This window comes from Cuculus canorus, chromosome 23, assembly GCF_017976375.1.
Source record: "Cuculus canorus isolate bCucCan1 chromosome 23, bCucCan1.pri, whole genome shotgun sequence".
In the NCBI taxonomy this organism is placed as follows: Eukaryota; Metazoa; Chordata; class Aves; order Cuculiformes; family Cuculidae; genus Cuculus; species Cuculus canorus.
In genome coordinates, this window is record NC_071423.1 from 1,800,085 (window position 1) to 1,819,839 (window position 19,755).

Consider the following 19,755-nt stretch of genomic DNA (forward strand, 5'->3'; position numbering starts at 1 on the left):
CTCTCAGCCCTGAAGTAGAAAATACCAATTGAACTGCCACGCAATAGGCTTATTTCCTATCAGCCAAAGCACAAATCCAAGCCTAGGGTGAAGGAGACGATTTGCCATGAAGATAATCAGCACTGCCTCATTCCGTAAGAATTTTAACTGCACGATAACCTGACCCTCCAGAACTATCGCTCCCAAACCCACCTCGTATCAACAGCGCTTCGGGAGCCACTAGAAAGGAAAAAGAAACACACACTCAGCCCAGAACTGCTGTGACTATTGCTGTTTTCAGCATAGAGAGTGTGTGCCTACGGACAGAATACATCATAGCTTGGGTTAAAACAATGCAGGTGTCAGTCATGCCACTAAGCACGTTCTACAGCCTGGAAATGCCTCAGTCCCCACTGTCGCAGGAAGAACGGGATGACAAATTATACCGTGTCTGCTTCCTACAGCATGAGCCCTAGAGTGTGATCCAGCCAGGAGACAATCAACCTCTCTCCGTTCCATACCCAGCCGCTCAGGAGGTGCACACAGCCACGTCCGTGTGCTGAACAACACACCCCCAATCCAAAGCACACCTCCAATTAAAGCAAATTGCATTTGCTTGGTGGAAATGCCACGCTTGCCTTTTTCCACTCCCGCTCCACGTTTCCATCAGGCATCGCTGGCCACAACCAGCAATGGAACAGTCGCATTCCTTGGAGAGAAGCAATCATTTCCATTCATTTCCGCACTACGCTTAGGAGAAAGCAGGATTAAAACCACAAAGGAAGGAAGCATTGCTGCGTTGCATTTATCGGTGGGTGACTTATCAATAGCACTGGGTGACTTATCAATAGCATTGAGTGACTTATCAATAGCACTGAGTGACTTATCAATAGCACTGACCTTCCAACTCCATCGAGAGGGTTCCCAACTCCCGGTGCTCCCGCAGCGAAAGCAGCCACACAGATCCTGGGAAAGGCAGCAGCAGCTCCGCTCCCTCCCTCCATGTTGCACACACAGACGGACACGGACACACACAGAGAGACATGGACACCCCCGGACACCCCTCCTCACGCTGCAGCCTCGCTGGAATGGCCAAATACAGCATTCACCCCAGAAGGTCTATTGGAAGTGAAAGGCACAGCGCAAGCTGCTGCCCTCCCCAGCTCTGATTCAGCTCTCCTCAGGCTGTGGCAGGCTTTCCAGCTGTAACCCTTTCCAAGCCGGCAGAGGGAGGGAAAGGAATTCCTTTGTGCTGTGTGCCTCCCAGCCTGCCCCTTGGATCTACGCAGGGCTGTCCTCACCTGCTCTGGATTCACCCCTGAATTAAATCTGCCCAGCACAGCAAAGCTGGGGATTCTGCCCCTCTGTTCCTCTCTTGTGAGACCTCAGCTGGAGGATTGTGTCCAGTTCTGCAATCCTCAACATAAGAAGGAGATGGAGCTGTTAGAACGGGGCCAGTGGAGGCTACAAGGATGCTGAGAGGGCTGGAGCACCTCCCATAGGAGGACAGGCTGAGAGAGTTGGGGTTGTTCAGCCTGGAGAAGAGAAGGCTCCCAGGAGACCTTATAGTGACCTTCCAGTACCCGAAGGGGCTACAGGAAAGCTGGAGAGGGGCTGTTCATAAAGGCTGTGGGGATAGGATGAGGGGTAATGGGTATAAATTGGAGAGGAGCAGATTTAGACTGGACATAAGGAGGAATTTCTTCACCATGAGAGTGGTGAGACACTGGAACACGTTGCCCAGGGAAGCTGTGGCTGCCCCATCCCTGGAGGGGTTCAAGGCCAGGTTGGATGGGCCTTGGGCAGCCTGATCCAATGGGAGGTGTCCCTGTCCATGGCAGGAGGGTGGGACTAGATGGTCTTTTGAGGTCCCTTCCAACTCAAACTATTCTATGATTCTCTGATGGCAGTGATGGGTACTGTTTGTAACAGCGGGAGTCTGTTCCCAGTCCTGCCAGCACTATAACCTTGGATATATCACATTCAAGTCCTCGCTGTTTGGCTTCCCTGTTCACTGAGAACAGGATAACATTCACTGGGTTCCCAGAGGAGACCTGCAAGGCTTAATTTATTTCTGTGCCCATGCAACCCATTTTAAAGTAGCTGTGCAAAACCAGTATCCCGTTCCCTAGGTTATGCACCAAACCAAAAATGGGAAATAAGCACCATTACCCAACGTTTGCATCCCGTTACGAGAGTGACCTCCCACCAGACCACCACAGCAGCAGCCTGGGCGATCAGACATCTGCAGGAGGCAGCGAGGTGCAGCACACACTGAGGAACGCCAGGATGATGGATGGATGGTTTTACATCCCAACTTTGCCATCAGCTTGTGCGTGACCTTGATCAAGGGGTTTTAATCTCTCTGTGCTGGTACAAAGTGTAGAGCTCTTCTCGCCTCTCAAATGGTCCAAGCTTTTTGTGTTGTTATCACTGCCACTGTGTGCTGAAGCTCTTGGTCCCAGCACACAAGCTGCAATTGTAACTCAAGATTCCAGGGATTGCCCGGAACTCAACAGATCATCCAAAGGTACCCAGGTTTGCCCACAGTTCCTTTCAACTCAGCAGGATTGTTACGAATGTTATTGGTCATCAGCTGCAAAAGCAGATTTCTTTGGACTCAGTGAGACCCCAAGATAAAAGATTTCCTAAACCAAAACACTTCTTTGGTTTAAAATTCAATATTAGAGGCTACACAGCCTCTAATTATACAAACCAGTAGGTACAACTCTGTTGTTTTCAGTTTAAGTGGTTGGATCAATACTGTTTGCTAAATGCTGTACAACTGAGTGACAATAACCTTGTTAATTAGACCTAATGCACCAACCAGTTCAGCACTTAAAGGAGAAAGGGAAGATGCAAGCCTGGCGAGGTGTGAGCCAAATCAAACAGGTTCTACCTGTTCTGTGCTTAGAAAGCCTAATCACTGTTTCTAAATCCCTTTCTCCCAGTGCTAATTCTTCTTTGTTTCCCCAAAACAGACCTGGGAGTGGGACAAGCTAAAGATAGAACTGAATAGGAAACAACATGCCCAGTTAGAAAAAAACATTCTGACTTTCCACCAGCAGCTGCTGGCCTCCAGGAACTATTACAGCATTCTTCCTTCCCTTTGACCACCCCCACTTGAGGCAGAGAGCAGAGTATCCTGGATGGATTCATCTCCAAACCTGCATCTCTCAGCTTATGGGTTTGACTTCTCTGATTCGGATGGATAAGGTAATTTAACCAGAGTCAAATAATAGGAGCAAACAGAAGCACACTGCAAGGCGACAAGGACAGGGCAGTAACACATCTCCAGAGTGGTCGAGGACTCTGGAACACTGACATTAATGAGGACACAAGGGGAGAAAATCTGTGGAAATTCAGCACCCAGCTGTACTGCAATGAAACACTCTGCTGCACCCTCGGGTACCCGCAGAGGATAACCCACTAATTAAAGAGCGAAGCTAAACCCCACCTTCAGAGCCACTGGTGCAAGCGATGTGTTCAAGCTAAGCTGAACAGAGCAGTAACACAGAGCAAAAACAAAGCTGTCATCTCCTAACTTGATAAAAGCATAAACACTCAACAGCTCCTATCCACACGGCATCTGTTACAGCTTAAACTCTACTATTGTGCTTAACAGCAGAGCAGAAGTAGCCGTGGGGGGAAATTTAGGCAAATGTATTTACTGTACAGCTCCAGAGACTCATGCCAACAAACTGGAAGCAGTTATTAGTGAGAGAAGATGCATTCACTGGAGCAGAGGAGCCACCTCAGCACCCCAGTGTTTGGGGTGCAGTAAAAGTACACTCTGCTGGACCTTCTTGTGCTTTCACAACACCATCACTGCCAGCTGTGAGGACACCATCTCCAGCTCTCCCTTCATTCTGCGCTCCCTGTTGTCTTCTACTTGGATCGTAAATTCTCCAAGGCCAGGGATTCTTCCGCTCATAATTTTTTAGTACTGTTTCTATCCCAGATCAGGGCTCTGGAGTCTAGAGTAAAACAACAACAAGGGTTTTGTTTCACAGCTAACGAGTACTCACTAGTTATTAAGAAACACTGCTGTGCACACAAGTGTCCCATTTTAAGAAGGTCTTTAAGACATCCCTTAGAAGACATCCTTTAGAAGACCAAGGAGGGGCTCTTTATCAGGGAGTGCAGGGATAGGATGAGGATGAATGGTTTTCAGCTGAAAGAGGGGAGATTGAGATGAGATCTTAGGAAGAAATGTGAGGGTGGGGAGGCCCTGGCCCAGGTTGCCCAGAGCAGTGGTGGCTGCCCCATCCCTGGAGGGATTCCAGACCAGGTTGGATGAGGCTCTGAGCCCCTGATCCACCTGATCCAGTGGGAGGTGTCCCTGCCCATGGCACATGGTGGGTCTGGATGGGCTTTGAGGTCCCTTCCAACCCAAAGCACTCTATGATGCTGTGATGTGCCAGTGCTGGAGCTCCTGAAGCAGAGACACCACAGACACGAATGCCAGGCAGCACCAGCAATCTCAACCCATTCTGTGATTCAGGCTCCAAATTGTGCTGTGGATTGGTGTAAACTTTGCTGTAAAACTCCTCATTTGCAGCTTCAATGCACATGAGCTCGATTACTTCTTCTGAAGACAATTCTGACAGCAATGGATATTTTTTTCTAACGTAGGATCTGGTCTCCTGTCAGCTATATTTTATCCTTATTTAGGTCTTAAATTATCATTAGAATAGCAAAACAAAATTAAAATTTTGACCCAAATTGTGGTGTGGGTTTTTTTTTTTTTTTTTAATTAAGAGAACAGCGCAGAATGATATCACCAACTGCAGGTTCCAATTTGCTGTTAAATTAGCAATGGGCTTGGAAACGTTCTCTCTCTTAATCCTTGGGGTAACAGTGCAGTGCAGAATCAAATTTGAGAACAAATCTCCAATCCGGAAAGCTACTTCATGACACAGTTGCACTCACTACCAACTTACTAACTGCCAGGTTGATAGCTCACAAGAACGATAATTAGATTTACATAATGATTCAGCTTTCTACTACCTAAATAAACTTTGGGAAACTGCACCAAGAACTCCCCTTTGAGCCAATTCTCTCCTAACAGAAACTGTCAACCACTTCAAGATTATCCAACTTGAATCCCACTTCTCACCTCTGCCCATACATTCTTTTCTCCTTTAACAGTTTCTCTGAGTTTAAATGCTCTTCCAGGCAAAAAGATAAAAATGCTGAGCAAGAGTGGGTTTTAAGTTTAAACCCTCTGACTGCTTGAGGTTATCGAGGCAAAGAAAGAGCAAGGACGCTGCAAGACAGCACACATTTCACTAATTAAAAATGGATTGCAATTAATAATGTATGCATGACAAGCTAATGTAGGACTGCTCTTGATTCCAAGAGTAAATGAATTTAATGGGAAAGCATTCCAGTGTTGAAATGTATATATTTTTGAATGAACGACTCGAAGCAACGCCATTCTCATTAGATCCATGATTTTAGGTAAAAGGCCTTGCTCGATACACGCTGGAGCACGCTCAGGAACCATGAAGACCAACAGCCAAGATGGAACCCAGAAACTGAAATATTTAAAAGAAACAAACCTCGCTGCCAGCCCAAGATGAGACCGATTTCATTGCTAATTGATGACCTGGGTCACAAACTGCTCTCTGCTGCAGCATATGACAGGACATTTGTTGTCTCCAAGCCCCAGAGCACTGTCACTCACAGCCTGTTCAACCTCAGTGTCTGTGTTCTGTGAAAAATGAGTTTTTTTACCGAAAGGACTCGGTGAATCACAACACAAGAAAGAAAACCAGACTGTAATTCCTGCTCTTTCCACTCCTCACCACATCAGAGACATCCTTTGGATGGTTTGGGTTCCAAGACTGTTCAAAGGGCTGGTTTAAGCCTCACCTGCCCCACGAAGACATGGATGCTGAGCTGGCTGCAGCAGACACCTCCCGATCCCTCTCCAAACCGGAGACAGCGTTCCTTCACATTCCCTGTACAAGAACCACGCTCAAGGCTCTATTTAAAACACAAGGCTCTTGCCACTACGGCACACCTCCACAATTAATCAACTTCAAAGGCCATTTATACAGCTATGTGTTATGACATCTCCATGACAGTTATTGCTGTGCTGAATTCCCTGGTACAGACCCTGTTCTGGCGATGCCCAACTAATCTACGGCAGATAGACTACTGCCTTCTCTACAAATAAACTCAGAGGGTGTGTCTGTGGTATCGGGAAGGAGAAGAGGAGAAACACCTGAGGATCTCAGTGAAAAACCAAGCCCTGCAAACACCTCAGGTCAGGACCGCAAGAGTGTGACTGAGCTGTGGAGAGCAGCCTCCTCTCATCCCATGGAACATCAACCACGTCTCTAGGTGACAAACACAATCTTCATCACATCACAAGCTCTTAAAGGAACTCACCTCAGCACAGCTATGGCAGGAGATGGAATGGACAATGTCCTGTCACCTCCTCCCAGCCCGGGACGAGGCTGAGCCATCGGTTGTGGTGCGGGTGCTGTACTTTCTGTAAAGTCCAGCAGGATCCACACAGCACAATGTTGCTTATGACACTTCTGCACAACACTGATGTAGTAAAGACTGACACATCCACAGCCAAACCCATACTGAAAATGTCTAAATCCTTTCTTATTTGAATTTTGTGGCATAATAACTACAATTGGATGCTTCCACTTCAGTTTGACTAGGATCAGCACGGAAGAGAAAGCTAAGGAGCAGCTTCCTCGCTCTAAAACCTGCAAGAGACAAGTGGCATGCGTGTCTAAGTCACAAAACATGATCTTCACTGGTGGGATCCCTGCCAGAAGCAGAACAAATAGGTACTCCCTGCGCCTTACTGTTAGTGAAACCTCATTCCAGAGCAGAGAGGCACCAGCTTCACGAAGGAGACGCTAAACTAGATGACTAATTGCAGCATTACCACACTGCTTTTCTTCTATCAAACAGTGTGAGCAAGCTGCCACTTAGTACAAGTCCGTGCTTGTACAGAAGCTTCGCAATGCAGTGTCCAAGGTGTGTCCGTGCGATCCACCTGCTCATGCTCAGCACCGGCACTCCTCAGCGCCTGCCCTCTTGGCATGAGCAGCAGGGCAGGGGAAGAGGCATGTGATGGAACTTATTCCCTTCAAACATGTCTTGGACACAGAAAAAAATGAGAACTCTGCATTAGAAAAGAACCAGCAAGCTTTGTTAGGTATCTACATCTTCAGAAGTTGGCTATGGTTGGATGGGGCTTTGAGCAACCTGATCCAGTGGGAGACGTCGCTGCCCATGGCAGGGGGTGGAACTGGATGGGCTTTAAGGTCCCCTCCAACTCATACCATCACACCTCTCCATGATTCTATGCAGAAATAAATCATCAGCCTCACAGCTGCTCATGCTTTGGACTTCTTTTCACTTCACTTTTGGATCAAGACTTGAAAAACTGTTTATCTCAAACCTAGAGAAAATGCAAGATAAGGCACTAGGACAGGGAAGAGTCCTGAGAGGTGGGGAACAGAGACAGAAGAGGGAAACAGTAACTACCACACACAAATTCTTGCTTTCTCCAAACCCGGAGAAAACAGAAGCAGGTTCAGTAGCAGAGAGAAGCAGAGGCAGGCTCAGGGAAACAAAAAGGTGATCAGGCACCTGATCTGTAAAGAACTCTGCCTGCTTCCAAATTTGTGATAAAATGAGCAACGCTATCTTTTCATTGAAGTTTGAAGATGCCCCTGGACTGCTTGGTCTGTGAAGGAGAGCCATGGTTTGAGAGATTCTGTGGTGGAAGGCGGCCAAGTCAGGAATCAAAGGGCTTAAGTAATAGGGGAACAGATTAGATGGCAACCGGCACAGGCACATTTCTCTGCACCCAGGTCAAAGTCCTCAAAGATAACATCTTGGACCCAAAGGACCACACCTAAGGGAGCAACATTTTCTCCAGTGCCATAGGTTAGCTGTAACAAGGAAACAGAAGATTCTCAGCTTCATTCCACAGTTCCTCGAGTCCCTTTTCACCCTACCACAGTCATCATTCTTCTTGGCTATGCTAAAAGCTCAGGGATGACAGGAATAGTGAGGAGCCTGTTGATATCTAGGATGCCCAATCATGGCCTTGTAAAGGAAAAGTAAAAGTTGGACAGCTAAGAGAAGTGGTGGGGAAACACCGCAGTGAAGATAGGAGTGTTCACCATCTTCTGGAAGAGGTCGTGCTCAGCTCCCAGCACCGGCAGGACTCAATGGCTCGCAAATACAATGAGCTGGAACACGCCAAATCAATTTGGTGCGGTACCAGCTGTGGTGGTAAGGGCTGGATAAACACGGGCTGCGGCCACGCTTCAGCCTATGCTTTGCAGAAGGTCCCTGCTCAACAGAAAGGACACGAATAAATAGCACTAAAAAAACAGAAAATGCATAATCTTTTAAAATAAGGCTGAACCTTCTCCTTGCATGGGGACAGCGTCTTATCTCTGCCTGCAGGGATGTTATTTGATCAGCCCCAGTTCTACATCTGCAGCCTCTCCTACATTCCCACATTATAAACACATGAATATTCTGGTTTGTGAGACTTAAACAAGTATTCATGGAAACTCTCATTTGATATCTTTCATTAACTCCATCAATTCTACGCCTAGAAAGACCTCATCACTGAGATCCCAGCGACAGAGGGACATTTTGCTGTTACTGGGGCTGTTTGATAAACATTGCATGTTATTTTATGGCAGGGGGGGTGGAACTGGATGGGCTTTGAGGTCCCTTCTGACCAAAACCACACCATGGTTCCATGATAATACAAGTGCTGTAAGGCAAGAAGTGCTTCTCCCACCACTTCCCCAGGAAAGCTGCAGCGCCTCCAATTTTCAGTTAGTCTGTGACATTTGAAGGGAAGGACCAATTCTGGCCACCACGCAGAGAAGAACCTACAAACCAAAGGGTGGGCGGTTGTAAGATCATCTTTTCATGAAAAATCATTAGCTTTGTTAAAACTGGGCAAAAATGGTTTTCGTTTAAAAGTACATCCTCTATCTTGTCAAAGCACAGCTTCTAGGATATTTTCTTTTAAACACCACTGAAAGCTTTTTAACACAGCACACAGTTAAATGAGGCTAAAATGGCTCGTTTGAATGTGAAGGAGAGATTGCACTTTTTTCCCTTCTTCTCAAACAGAAAGAAAAGAAGATGAAAGACAAATCTAATTTTCTCTCATTACAATCCATTGAAGCACAGATTTTTGTTAATTGCTTTCCTTATGGGTATAATCTAAATGTTTAAAACTATAATAAACCTTCGAAGCACCACAAGAAAATAAAAGAAGACTGAGAAAGAGCGTGGGGAATCCGTTAGCAAATTTTTCATTAGTACATCACCGAAGAAGTCTGGGTGTGTGTCACAGCGAGAAAACCTAAAAGCGCAATGATCAGGGGAAAAGGACCCACAGAAGAGGACAGAACTGCCCAGGTCCAACACCCAGGACAACCAACATAGCAGCACGTTGGTATGGTTTGGCACCAGGAGAAGCTGTTAAACACATGTGCTAGAAAACCGAGCTGTAAGATGAACGAAAAATCCCCCTGGGAAAAAAAAAAGTGCATCTTGGAAGTCGTTCTACAGTGTTTTATCCTAGCGAGTTAGGAGAGCACAACCACCGATGTTTCATGTTTTGATGTTTTAATGCCCCTGGCCATCATCCCTCAATGCAGAATAGAGAAGATCTGATCAGCCCAACTGGGAACTGCTCCCACTGGACTAAAAAGTTGCTTCCTCTTTAAGTTTCAAGAATTTAATGAGCACACAAGGTGTAAAACCAGCAGCTAAAAAGCAAACAGAGCCAGCCGCTCCCTTGTCCAGAAGGTACCATCTATAAACACCCACAAATCCACAGATAACTCAAATTAAACACAAACTAGAGAATAGATTTAACGCATTTTCTCAGTAGCTGGAATTAAACAGGGATTTCCCAGTCGTAAGAAATGCACTTTTTGTTTTCCTGCTCAAACTTCTATAGCAGGGCTGATCTTCACTTTAAGTGCAGCCCTTTGCAGTATCTACTCACATGATGTCATAGTTGCCCGTTTGGTGACCGATACAAACATTGCAGTGTTTAATACTCTTTTAAACATATACGGGACTCACTTCACCCAGCGAAAGGGTGGATGTTTACAGTTACCACCACTCCTTCCCCCCCCCAGATGTTTATTATTGCAGATATAGTGGGTTTCAACGATGGGGTAACCATAGCAGTGGACACCGGTAAACCCACGGATGTGATCTATCTGGACTTCTGTAAAGCCTTTGACATGGTCCCCCACAACATCCTTCTCTCTTAATTGGAGAGAGATGGATTTGATGCACGGATGGTGCAGTGGATAAGAAACTGGTTGGATGGTTGTATTCAAAGAGTAGTGATCAATGGCTCAAAGTCCAGATGGAGATCCATGATGAGTGGTGTCCGTCAGGGGTCCGCACTGGGACCGGTGCTGTTTAATATCTTTATCAATGATATTGACAGCGAGATTGAGTGCACCCTCAGCGAGTTTGCAGGTGACACCAGGCTGAGTGGTGGAGTTGCCACACCGGAAGGACAGGATGTCATCCAGAGGGACCTGGACAGACTGGAGAAGTGGGGCTGTGAGAACCTCATGAGGTTCAACAAGGCCAAGTGTAAGGTCCTGCACATGGGTCCGGGCAATCCCCACTTTCAGTATAGGATGGGAGATGATGTGACTGAGAGCAGCCCTGCACAGAAGGACTTGGGGTGCTGGTCAATGAGAAGCTCAAAATGAGCCGGCAACATGCGCTCACAGCCCAGAAGGCCAACTGTGTCCTGGGCTGCATCCAAAGCAGTGTGGCCAGCAGGGAGAGGGAGGGGATTCTGCCCCTCTATGCCTCTCTTGGAAGACCTCATCTGGAGGATTGTGTCCAGTTCTGGAATCCTCAATGTAAGAAAGAGATGGAGCTGTTTCTCCATCTAGAGAAGGTCCAGAGGAGGCCCATGGCAGGGGGGTTGGAACTAGATGATCTTTAAGGTCCCCTCCAACCCGAACTATTCTATGATTCTATAATTTAATGGGTAACTGCTGAAACCAGTGAGCTTTAACAACCTGAAGGTCACAAGAGATCTTTCAAGCCCAGACCCTCGCCCAGTTACAAGCTGAAGAATTGTGGTTGCCCACCATCCTGCTGCCTGCCTTGCTCCTGCTCAAAAGAAAAGTGGTCTCACATAGATCTTCAAACACACACCTCATACACTGTTTGTATTAGAGGCTCACGAACACAGCTTGTAAAAACACCACTATTCGGGAGGAGTATGAGACTATAGATAAATTCAGCTGGAAGAGCAAGAGAGGCCAAGACTTGTTTATATCCTTTGTAGCATCCTACAAAGGGAAAGAGGATTCTCCCTAAAGCCGGCTCACTGCTTCGGCTTCTCTTGGGTTCACAAACTTGCTTTCATTATTCTGCAAATACCTGCTGTTGGCATAAACCAAATTCTTCACAAATTAAAGAGAAGGAACCCGCGATAACCTGCTAAATACAACATTTTCCTGAAAAGCACTCTACTCGTGCAGCCTCGGCACCAGGCTTCCGCCCTGGAGTGGTGGAAGGGTCTTCAGGGGTGACAGCAACCACATTTCTTAGACATTCATTCCAGGTTATTTTAAGCAGATCGTGGGTCTTCCAGGAGGTATTCCATGGGCACAAGTGCTCAACAGCTCCATAACCATAGGTGTACTACAACTGTCAAATGGCAAAACAGAAAAGAATGCTGAAGATTCTAGTGCTTGTGTTCTGACAAGCAATCGCTAAAGACCACTGAAAAACAAATAAAACCACGTTTTTCATTCAATTTCTCTTTCTCTCTCAACGAAGCAGCAAAAAGAAAAATCATTGAGGGATGGAGCAGAAAGGAAGGCACTTTACAATCTCCTGCACATGTCATTAAGCCAAAATCAGCCTTTCGAGCTCTCCTCTGAACAGCGACGTAAACCAAACATGGGACAGGCAAAGTTCTTCATGGACTATGAAAGGACATGAGTGCCTGATTCAACCAAACATAACTTTAAATAATCTAGCAGGATAGCACGTTATTTATCATCAGAGAAAGACGTCATCTTTTGCCGTAAACCACAGGGCAGATGATGAGCAGCTCCCCAAGAGCACATACCTGCATTGACATCAACCACAGTTGCATCAGAAGCAGATGCAGCTTGGCTCTAAATCCATTTTAAAGGGGACAACAGTGCAAGAATTCAACATTAGATCTATACATGACTCTTGCAACACTATAGACTAGGAATTTTCAAAGAATCATTAACGTTGGAAAAGACCTCCAAGCTCACCCATTCCAAACATCAGCCCAACAGCACCATGCCTACTAAAGCATGTCATGAAGTGCCACAGATGCATGTTTTCTGAGCACCTCCAGGGACGGACACTCGACCACTGCCCTGGACAGCCTTTGCCAAGGCTTCACCACTCTTTCGGTAAAGAAAGATCCCATTTTGCTTGAGTAACTGTACTATCAAACAGGTTAGGAGGCTGGAAGAAGAAAAGAAAAGAAGCCCTCCCACCAAAAAGCAGCACTTGAGATGCAATCTCCCACCACACCTGCACAGGGTCACAGTGTGGCAGGTTAAGGCCATGACCATGGGAACCCAGATGTGCTTCCGTCGGAATACAAAGGGCACCAACAACCTATTTGTCCAGTCACGCAGGTGAACATTCAGACACAATACCTCTCATTTCCTTCAAGGAGGAACCGGCTGTCACTTTTAAGTCTCAACAATCCACATGTTTAAGACTCATAATTTCTCTAAGTGATTTTTTTTCTTCTGCTCCTCTATGTTCAAGTCAAACCTATAAAAAGAAACATGAGTGCCAGACGCCAGGGTGACAACTGCCATGCAGTCAGAGGTGAATCACGACCTGGCAGGGACAGGCTGTAATTTGGTGCAAAGAAGCTATCATAATCAATATTTACAGATGAGAACTTTTATAAAAGAGTGCCCATTTGGCGCAATAAGGATGTGGAGACTGCTCTTTGAATAGAAATAAAAACACCAGCTGAAAAATGTCGTCTGCCCTCCTCAAAAATAACTTAAAAATAAGTATATTGTCAAACCTGAACGTACAGCTTGACATCTAGTGTACGAAACCCAACGGCGGAGCAAGAAAAAGTCCAGATGGAGGAGTCGCACGTTGCTTTTGTGTGCGCTGTAGGACAAAGTTGGAAAAGCAAGTGCAATTACTTTACGTTACCAGTACAGAAGTGGCTGGAAGCTCCTGCAGCACTGTAAGCTGTCCCAACACAAAGGCAGCCTCCCATCCCGAGCCAAATATTAAAAGCCATCACTGGAAGACAACCCAAACCTCGCAAGGAGGAGGCGACCATTCTGCTGGGGAAGCACCACGAGGCTCATTTGGAAGCATCTCTGAAACATGCACTGTGCTATTACCGAACTGTTAATACGTTCATCTATCCAGTGTGAAAATAAACACTGAAGAACTCGCAGTGGAAGAAATCTCTGGGAAGCACCAGATAGATTTCAAGCCTACAAGTTTCTTCCTTGGATGTTTCTGACAACTTCACGCTTTAACGGCTGTGATTGCAAACCAGAGCTGCTGCCAAAGCTGGTGCCTCTGCAAAGGGTTGCAGATTTGCAGCGGCGGGAACATCCTTTTCTCAGTGCCTCATGTTTTATTGTCTGCAAAACACAGAATGATTTCACAAAAGCAATTTAAAAATATATATATTTTAGGATAAACTTTCTAGAAATCAAGCTATTCTGAAATAAAGATAATTTTAAGCTCTATTGACGCACTCCACCAGGCACTCAGGTATATCACCATTTTTCAGGCTTCTAGTGCTCACTACAGGCTCTCACGGTAAGTTTTCGTTTATGCATTTGCCTTAAATATATGACCTTGGCTCACCTAAGAGAAGGTCTGATATTTGCAAATTAAATCGAGGCCATCTCCTAATTCTAAATCACTAAATAAAAGCTTGCAGACATGTTTTCTACAGATCAAATAGGAGAGCTCGTAGCTGATTTAATTCAAATTCTATTCGTGCCAAGCACCCAGCATTCCAGAACCAGTAAACTGTGTATCTAATTATCACTTGTAGAGTTCAAGGGACTGCATTTCAATGAAGATTATGAAAATTAAATGGACTTGAAATGCCTTTTTGACTAGAAAAATGAGTGTTCAAGGTGACAGTTTCTCAGGGAAAGTGCTTCTAAAAATATTAATAGTTTTACTGATTGGTTTTAATAAATATTTAAACCTTATTGCCACGGTTTCTTCATGTCGCCCTCCCCCATAACCTGCAACACTTGAAAAAATAAAACCATTAAACACGGAGAAACAAAGGTTTCTTTAGAGCGGCTTTGTATTTGAACACAGTGGCCACATCCTTAGCTGCCGGACCTCCCGGTGCAAATCCACATGCACAAAGCCCAGAATGTGACAAGCCACGATATGCACATCTTCTTGAGAAACACTGATCGGACAGGTCTGCCAAGAGGCTCTACGGAACGAGCGACGTAACTGCAGGCACTGGAGAAGGAGCACATCGGGAGGGGAGAGCAGAAAGAAAAAAGAAGGAAAGAGAAAAAAGAAAAAGGAGGAGAGAGGAAAAAAAGAAGAAGGAAATGGAGGAGAAAGGAGAAAAGGAGAGAAAAAAGAAAAAGGAGGAGAGAAAAAAGGGAGAGAGGAAAAAGAGTAGAGAAGAGAAAATGGAGGAGAGAGGAGAGAGGAGAAAAAGGAGGAGAGGAAAAAAGAAATAGAAGGACAGAGGAGAAAAAGAAAAAGGAGAGAAAAAAGGAGAGAGAAAAAAGGAGAGAGGAGAAAAAGGAGGAGAGAGAAGAAAAAGAAAAAGGAGAGAGGAGAAAAAGGAGGAGAGAGGAGAAAAAGAAAAAGGAGGAGAGAGGAGAGAAAGGAGGAGCGAGAAGAAAGAAAAAGGAGCGAGAAGAAGAAAAAGAAAAAGGAGAGAGGAGAAAAAGGAGGAGAGAGGAGAAAAAGAAAAAGGAGGAGAGAGGAGAAAAAGGAGGAGAGAGGAGAAAAAAGCGAGAAGAAAAAGAAAAAGGAGGAGAGGAAAATCAAAAAGGGAGAAGAGAGGAAAAAGAAAGAGGAGAGAGGAAAAACAAAAAGGAGGAGAGAGGAAAAAGAAAAAAGGAGGAGAGAGGAAAAAAAGAAAAAGGAGAGAGAGAAAAAAAAAAAAAAGGAAAGAGGAGAAAAAGAAAAAGGAGACGAGGAGAAAAAGAAAAAAACAATCCAAAACCCAAACCAGACCACAGTGGAAGTCAGAAAAACCCTGCTTCTAACTGGGCAGCAGGCTCTTCAGAAAGAAAAGTTCAGGCACGCAGAAACACTATAATTTATGGAAAAATGCAACCGAACAGGTTCACTCCGTGCAAACGCCACACCTGATGAACCAGCACGTGCAAACGCCTTGTCCTTCCCCATCCCAGCTGTGCCGAGACACCTCTCCCAGGACGAATCACTGCCTTCCAAACGGGGCCTCTCCACTGAGCTGAAGGTGAACGGGGCCACACCGCCACACTTTGCTCCTCATTCGGCCAGAAGCCTTCTTTCCATTAACCAATCTAGCAGAATAAAGCCTTAAAAGCCCTTGTGGAGCTCGTAGCGATGAGGGCAGTGGGAATGATCCCATGAGGGCAGTATCCCTGAGTGACGGGGCCTCCCCTTCCTTGCGGTGTGGCAACACTGCACAGAATCCAAAATAACAGTCTTAATTTTAAATGGAAAAAGCAACAGCTAAGTGGAATATCATGAAGTAACAGAATGTGGATTTTAAGCTTAGGATAGAATTTGGAAAAGGAAGATCAATTAAACGAGAGCCATTGGGCAAACTAGAGACAAAAATAACATTTCCAATTAAATCTTTAAGCAGAAGTTTCAAACAAGCAGCAGTTATGTTCTTCAGTAGTCTCAGACCCACTACCTCATACCAAATGACGTCCCAACGTATTGCTTCCAATAGAAAAAAAACAGGCAGGAAAAAATAGGCAGAAAACGCTGAGAAATCTTAAACGCAATGAAAGTCAAATCCAAACCACCTGGCATAATTTTATTATCATAGACAGGAGGAGGAGAAGTGAAGCTGCAACTATTCCTAATTCAAACTAGACATTTCTTCCTCACTTTTCTTCACTATGAATTCACTATGTCTCATAGTGAAGAAATTCACTATGAGAAATTCACTGGTAAGACATTGGAACAGGTCACCCAGGGAAGTCTTGGCTGCCCCATCCCTGGAGGTGTTGAAGGCCAGGTTGGATGAGGCTTGGAGCTCCTGATCCAGTGGGAGGTGTCCCTGCCCATCGCTGGAGGGTTGGAACTGGATGGGCTTTAAGGTCCCTTCCAACCCAAACCATTCTATGATTCTATGATGTAGGTCCCTACGAAGCAGACAAACCTGATAGATCTGACGCTTTCAGTACTATAACCCGTCTAGGACAACATCAGCTCCAAGGACACTCTCAGGGTAACAAAAAACACTTCAGAGAGTGAAGGATGGTTCTCCTGCTCCACAGCCACTGCAAGACTCGTATCCAGTCCTGGCTGTGGCGTCGCAGCTGAGCCGCACGCCCGCAGGAACAATGCACAAAGCCCATTTCAGAGAACAATGAGAACAATGAAAGCATCACATTCTTGGAGCCAGCACGGAAATCTTTTTCACTCCACTCGTGCCAGGCAGTGTTTTCCTTCAGGAAGAAGATGCACAAAATGCTCCACACATGAGCTGCAACGACAGCTCAGCCTTGGTGGTTCCATTCCTGTTACAGATCCCTTTCTACACACACAGGATTTTGCCTTTATCTGAACTAAAGCTGTTCCAGCAGAGCACTGCAAATGCTATCCTCAATGGGACGGGTTTTCTATGCAAGGAACACAGAATAATCACCGATTTATCCACAGATGTGTTCTTGTATTATAAACCCTTAAGGATTCCCTGCCAAGCGATGCAGTATTTTCAATTTTGCCCTTGAAAGTGGGTTGTATACGAGAGTGCTACAAGACTCATTAAGGTTCTTGAGAATTTTCTTCTATCACATTTCTGGTTGCAGTCAAAGAGACTGATTTGCCGCTCCGCTCCTCCAGAACTTATTGCTACCATATCAACTCATCCTCTTTGGTTTTCATGCCAAACTCACTCATGTTGACAACAAAAGCAAACCCCAAATTTGATGTTGGAACAGTTCAACTTTTTCTTGTGACTCCATCTATTTCAAATAAATGTAAGAGAGGCAAAGAGTTTGGAATTCTTCATTTTTTTCTTTTACAGAATCCTATCGAAAAGAATGATCTCTTTAAAAAGTTCTCTTGGGTGTTTCACAATGCATGTAAGTGAGAACCTTCAAAAATTATACGCATTTTAAACATAGTCTCTGTAAAAATCCATATATTTTTATCATTGTTGAAAATCATAACACTCCTACAGGATAAAAAGAAAGCAGAGGAAGAAGGAATGGGGAGAGGAACACCGTCGCTTTGAAAAAACAACCTTCAAGAACTTACAAAAAGGAGAAAACATTGTTTTTCTCCCAATACTCCTTTATAGAAAAGCTGCTGAAATTAAGAAATATATACCACTCCGGCATTCAAACAGAAGTATGAAATGTCTCTTTTACATAAACCAAGCGAAAAAAAGAAAAATCCAATAAAGCTATATGGAAAAAACCCATTGTATATTACTGAGAGACTGCAATTTCATTTTCATATTTGCCGTGGAGTGGCGAGTTCCTGCATTATGTGGCATCAGGGTATACAGACATATTATTTCAGTATTTGCAGTGTAGCACCTGCTCCCCCACTTTCTCCCTGGCACATCGTTCTGCAAACTTGCAGCTAATCACAAGAAATTTCTGGGATTTAACTTCCATTTTTAGTGCTGGCCTACTTAAAAAAAACAAAGGGAGCCCAGCAATAAGAAGATGCTTCTCTTTCTGAAGACGAGCAAAGAGGTACAATACCTCTGTCCCTTCCTTGATCAGATGATTGAGGCATCGGGCGTATGGAATTCCAAGAGCTGCTAAGGATTCTCCCAAGCGGTGGGATAAGGTATGGAAGGAAAGCAGAGGCGACCTGCAGCCAGAACAGATGGGATGTGACATCAAACCACACACTTGGGGTGGGGGGATATCTTTCTTCTGACTGAACCTCTTGACTTCTCCTGTCCAATTCAGTTTCATCACAATCAGTTAAATTCCGTGTGTGTGACTTCCTGAACAAGCAGTATCTGCCCCGTTCCCAGGCTTCGCTCATTAAGTCCACGAGCAGCAATTTGCAGAGGCCAGAGCGGCATTTTTCAGAGCCCTTAGTTATTCACATCACGCCAATGGGTTTTCCCAGGAACCAAGGATGAATGGCTGATAACAAAACCTCCACACATCACATGGAGGCAGCTGACTCTGAGCAACTGAAAAGGAACTGGATGTGCCTCAGCAGTAGGCACCGGGTATTGCAGCAAAACCTACCCTGGGAGATGAGGTGAGACCCAACTCTGCTCTAGGTTTCCATTGTCCTGAAGCTTCCTTACTTTTTCCACAAGAACTAGCTTTCCTTATGCCAGAGTATGTCCGAGAAATAAAGGCTGACAAATTAAAGGAGAACACAGAACCAAATGCATTACAAGAACTTGGCAGATTCCACCACCACTGGATGCCACCCAGTTAGACACAGGGTGAGCTCAAGTACCCCACGTTAGGAACTATGCATATAAAGCAGTCACAATCTAACTTTTGGGCAAATTTGGTTCCACAATGACAACCAGAGGTTTCCTTTGCTTTGGAGGAGTCCAGAGTGAGGCCTCTAGAGAGCTGATTTGCCGAACTCTTCCCAGTATTCTAAACTTCAGCACAAGCAGAGAGACTCTCTCTTCTCCAGTGACCCACAACCGAATTGGCACCAGCACTTCCAGGGGTTGGATTCGCAGACAGCATTCCTAGGGAAGTCAAGCACTGTCATCCCGTTCTACCAATACTGCAAATTATTGGAAACTGGAGAACGGAAGAACGTGGACTCTCAAATTTATCATAATGGAAGGAACAGGGCATAAATGAGGTTCCAGTCCCCACGTGCACCAAAGCACATTTGCAGTGTCCACATCTGTACTGCAGCTGTCTCCTCCCCTTATGCTTTATTTGTCAGTGGTTTGACAAATGCATTAATTACGATTTAAAATGAACCTGCACTTGAAGGAGGGGTGGGGGGAAGGGAAAAATGATGTGGCAGGTACCCTTGGCAGCAGCCTTAAAGGACAGGCGTTTCCAATTATGTGATCATTTTAACAAGGCAGCTTTCCTTCCTCCAAAGCATTTGTCCTCTGCACGCTGCAGCTTACCCGATGTGCTCAGCAGTTTTATTTATACAGACGTGACTCACCTTAGAATGGCCTCAAACAACGCACCTTTCACTTTTGCTTAAAAAAAAAATACAAGCAAAAGAAAAATCTTGTAGAAATAAGATCTCTGTCTGAAGCTCATCCTGAAACGTTGGCCACACCGTACAGACAACGTGATATTCAAGGCTCAGAACACTCAGAAGCGAAATGGGGATCTCAGAGGGGAACCACTAGACCAGAAACTGTCGTCCTGATTCCATACGACACTGCCATGCACCTACTACTGCAACAGGAAGAAGATCCAAGACCTCATCTGCGTGCAGAACACTGTTCCAAAGGAGTCTTCAATGGCCAGACAAGTTAATCAGTTATTTTCTTACTCTAGTCCCTTAAGTAAATTGTTATGTTGCTTTCATTGTTATAGTTAGGACATT

At 45.2% G+C, this 19,755-nt stretch overlaps 1 protein-coding gene across 6 annotated transcripts in view; it reads right to left on the reverse strand.

Moving 5' to 3' along the window:
- Nucleotides 1–19,755, reverse strand: part of ARHGAP32 (Rho GTPase activating protein 32) — a 274,980-nt gene that overhangs the window by 201,823 nt on the left and 53,402 nt on the right. For 2 of the 6 annotated variants that reach the window (XM_054086882.1, XM_054086881.1), the window contains exon 1: nt 880–1,096. The exons of the other annotated variants lie outside the window; for them this stretch is intronic. In XM_054086882.1, coding sequence (XP_053942857.1) covers nt 880–983 — 104 coding nt within the window. In that variant the 5' untranslated portion in view covers nt 984–1,096. Of the gene's footprint in view, nt 1–879; nt 1,097–19,755 lie in introns of those variants that run through there. 6 annotated transcript variants of the gene reach the window in all.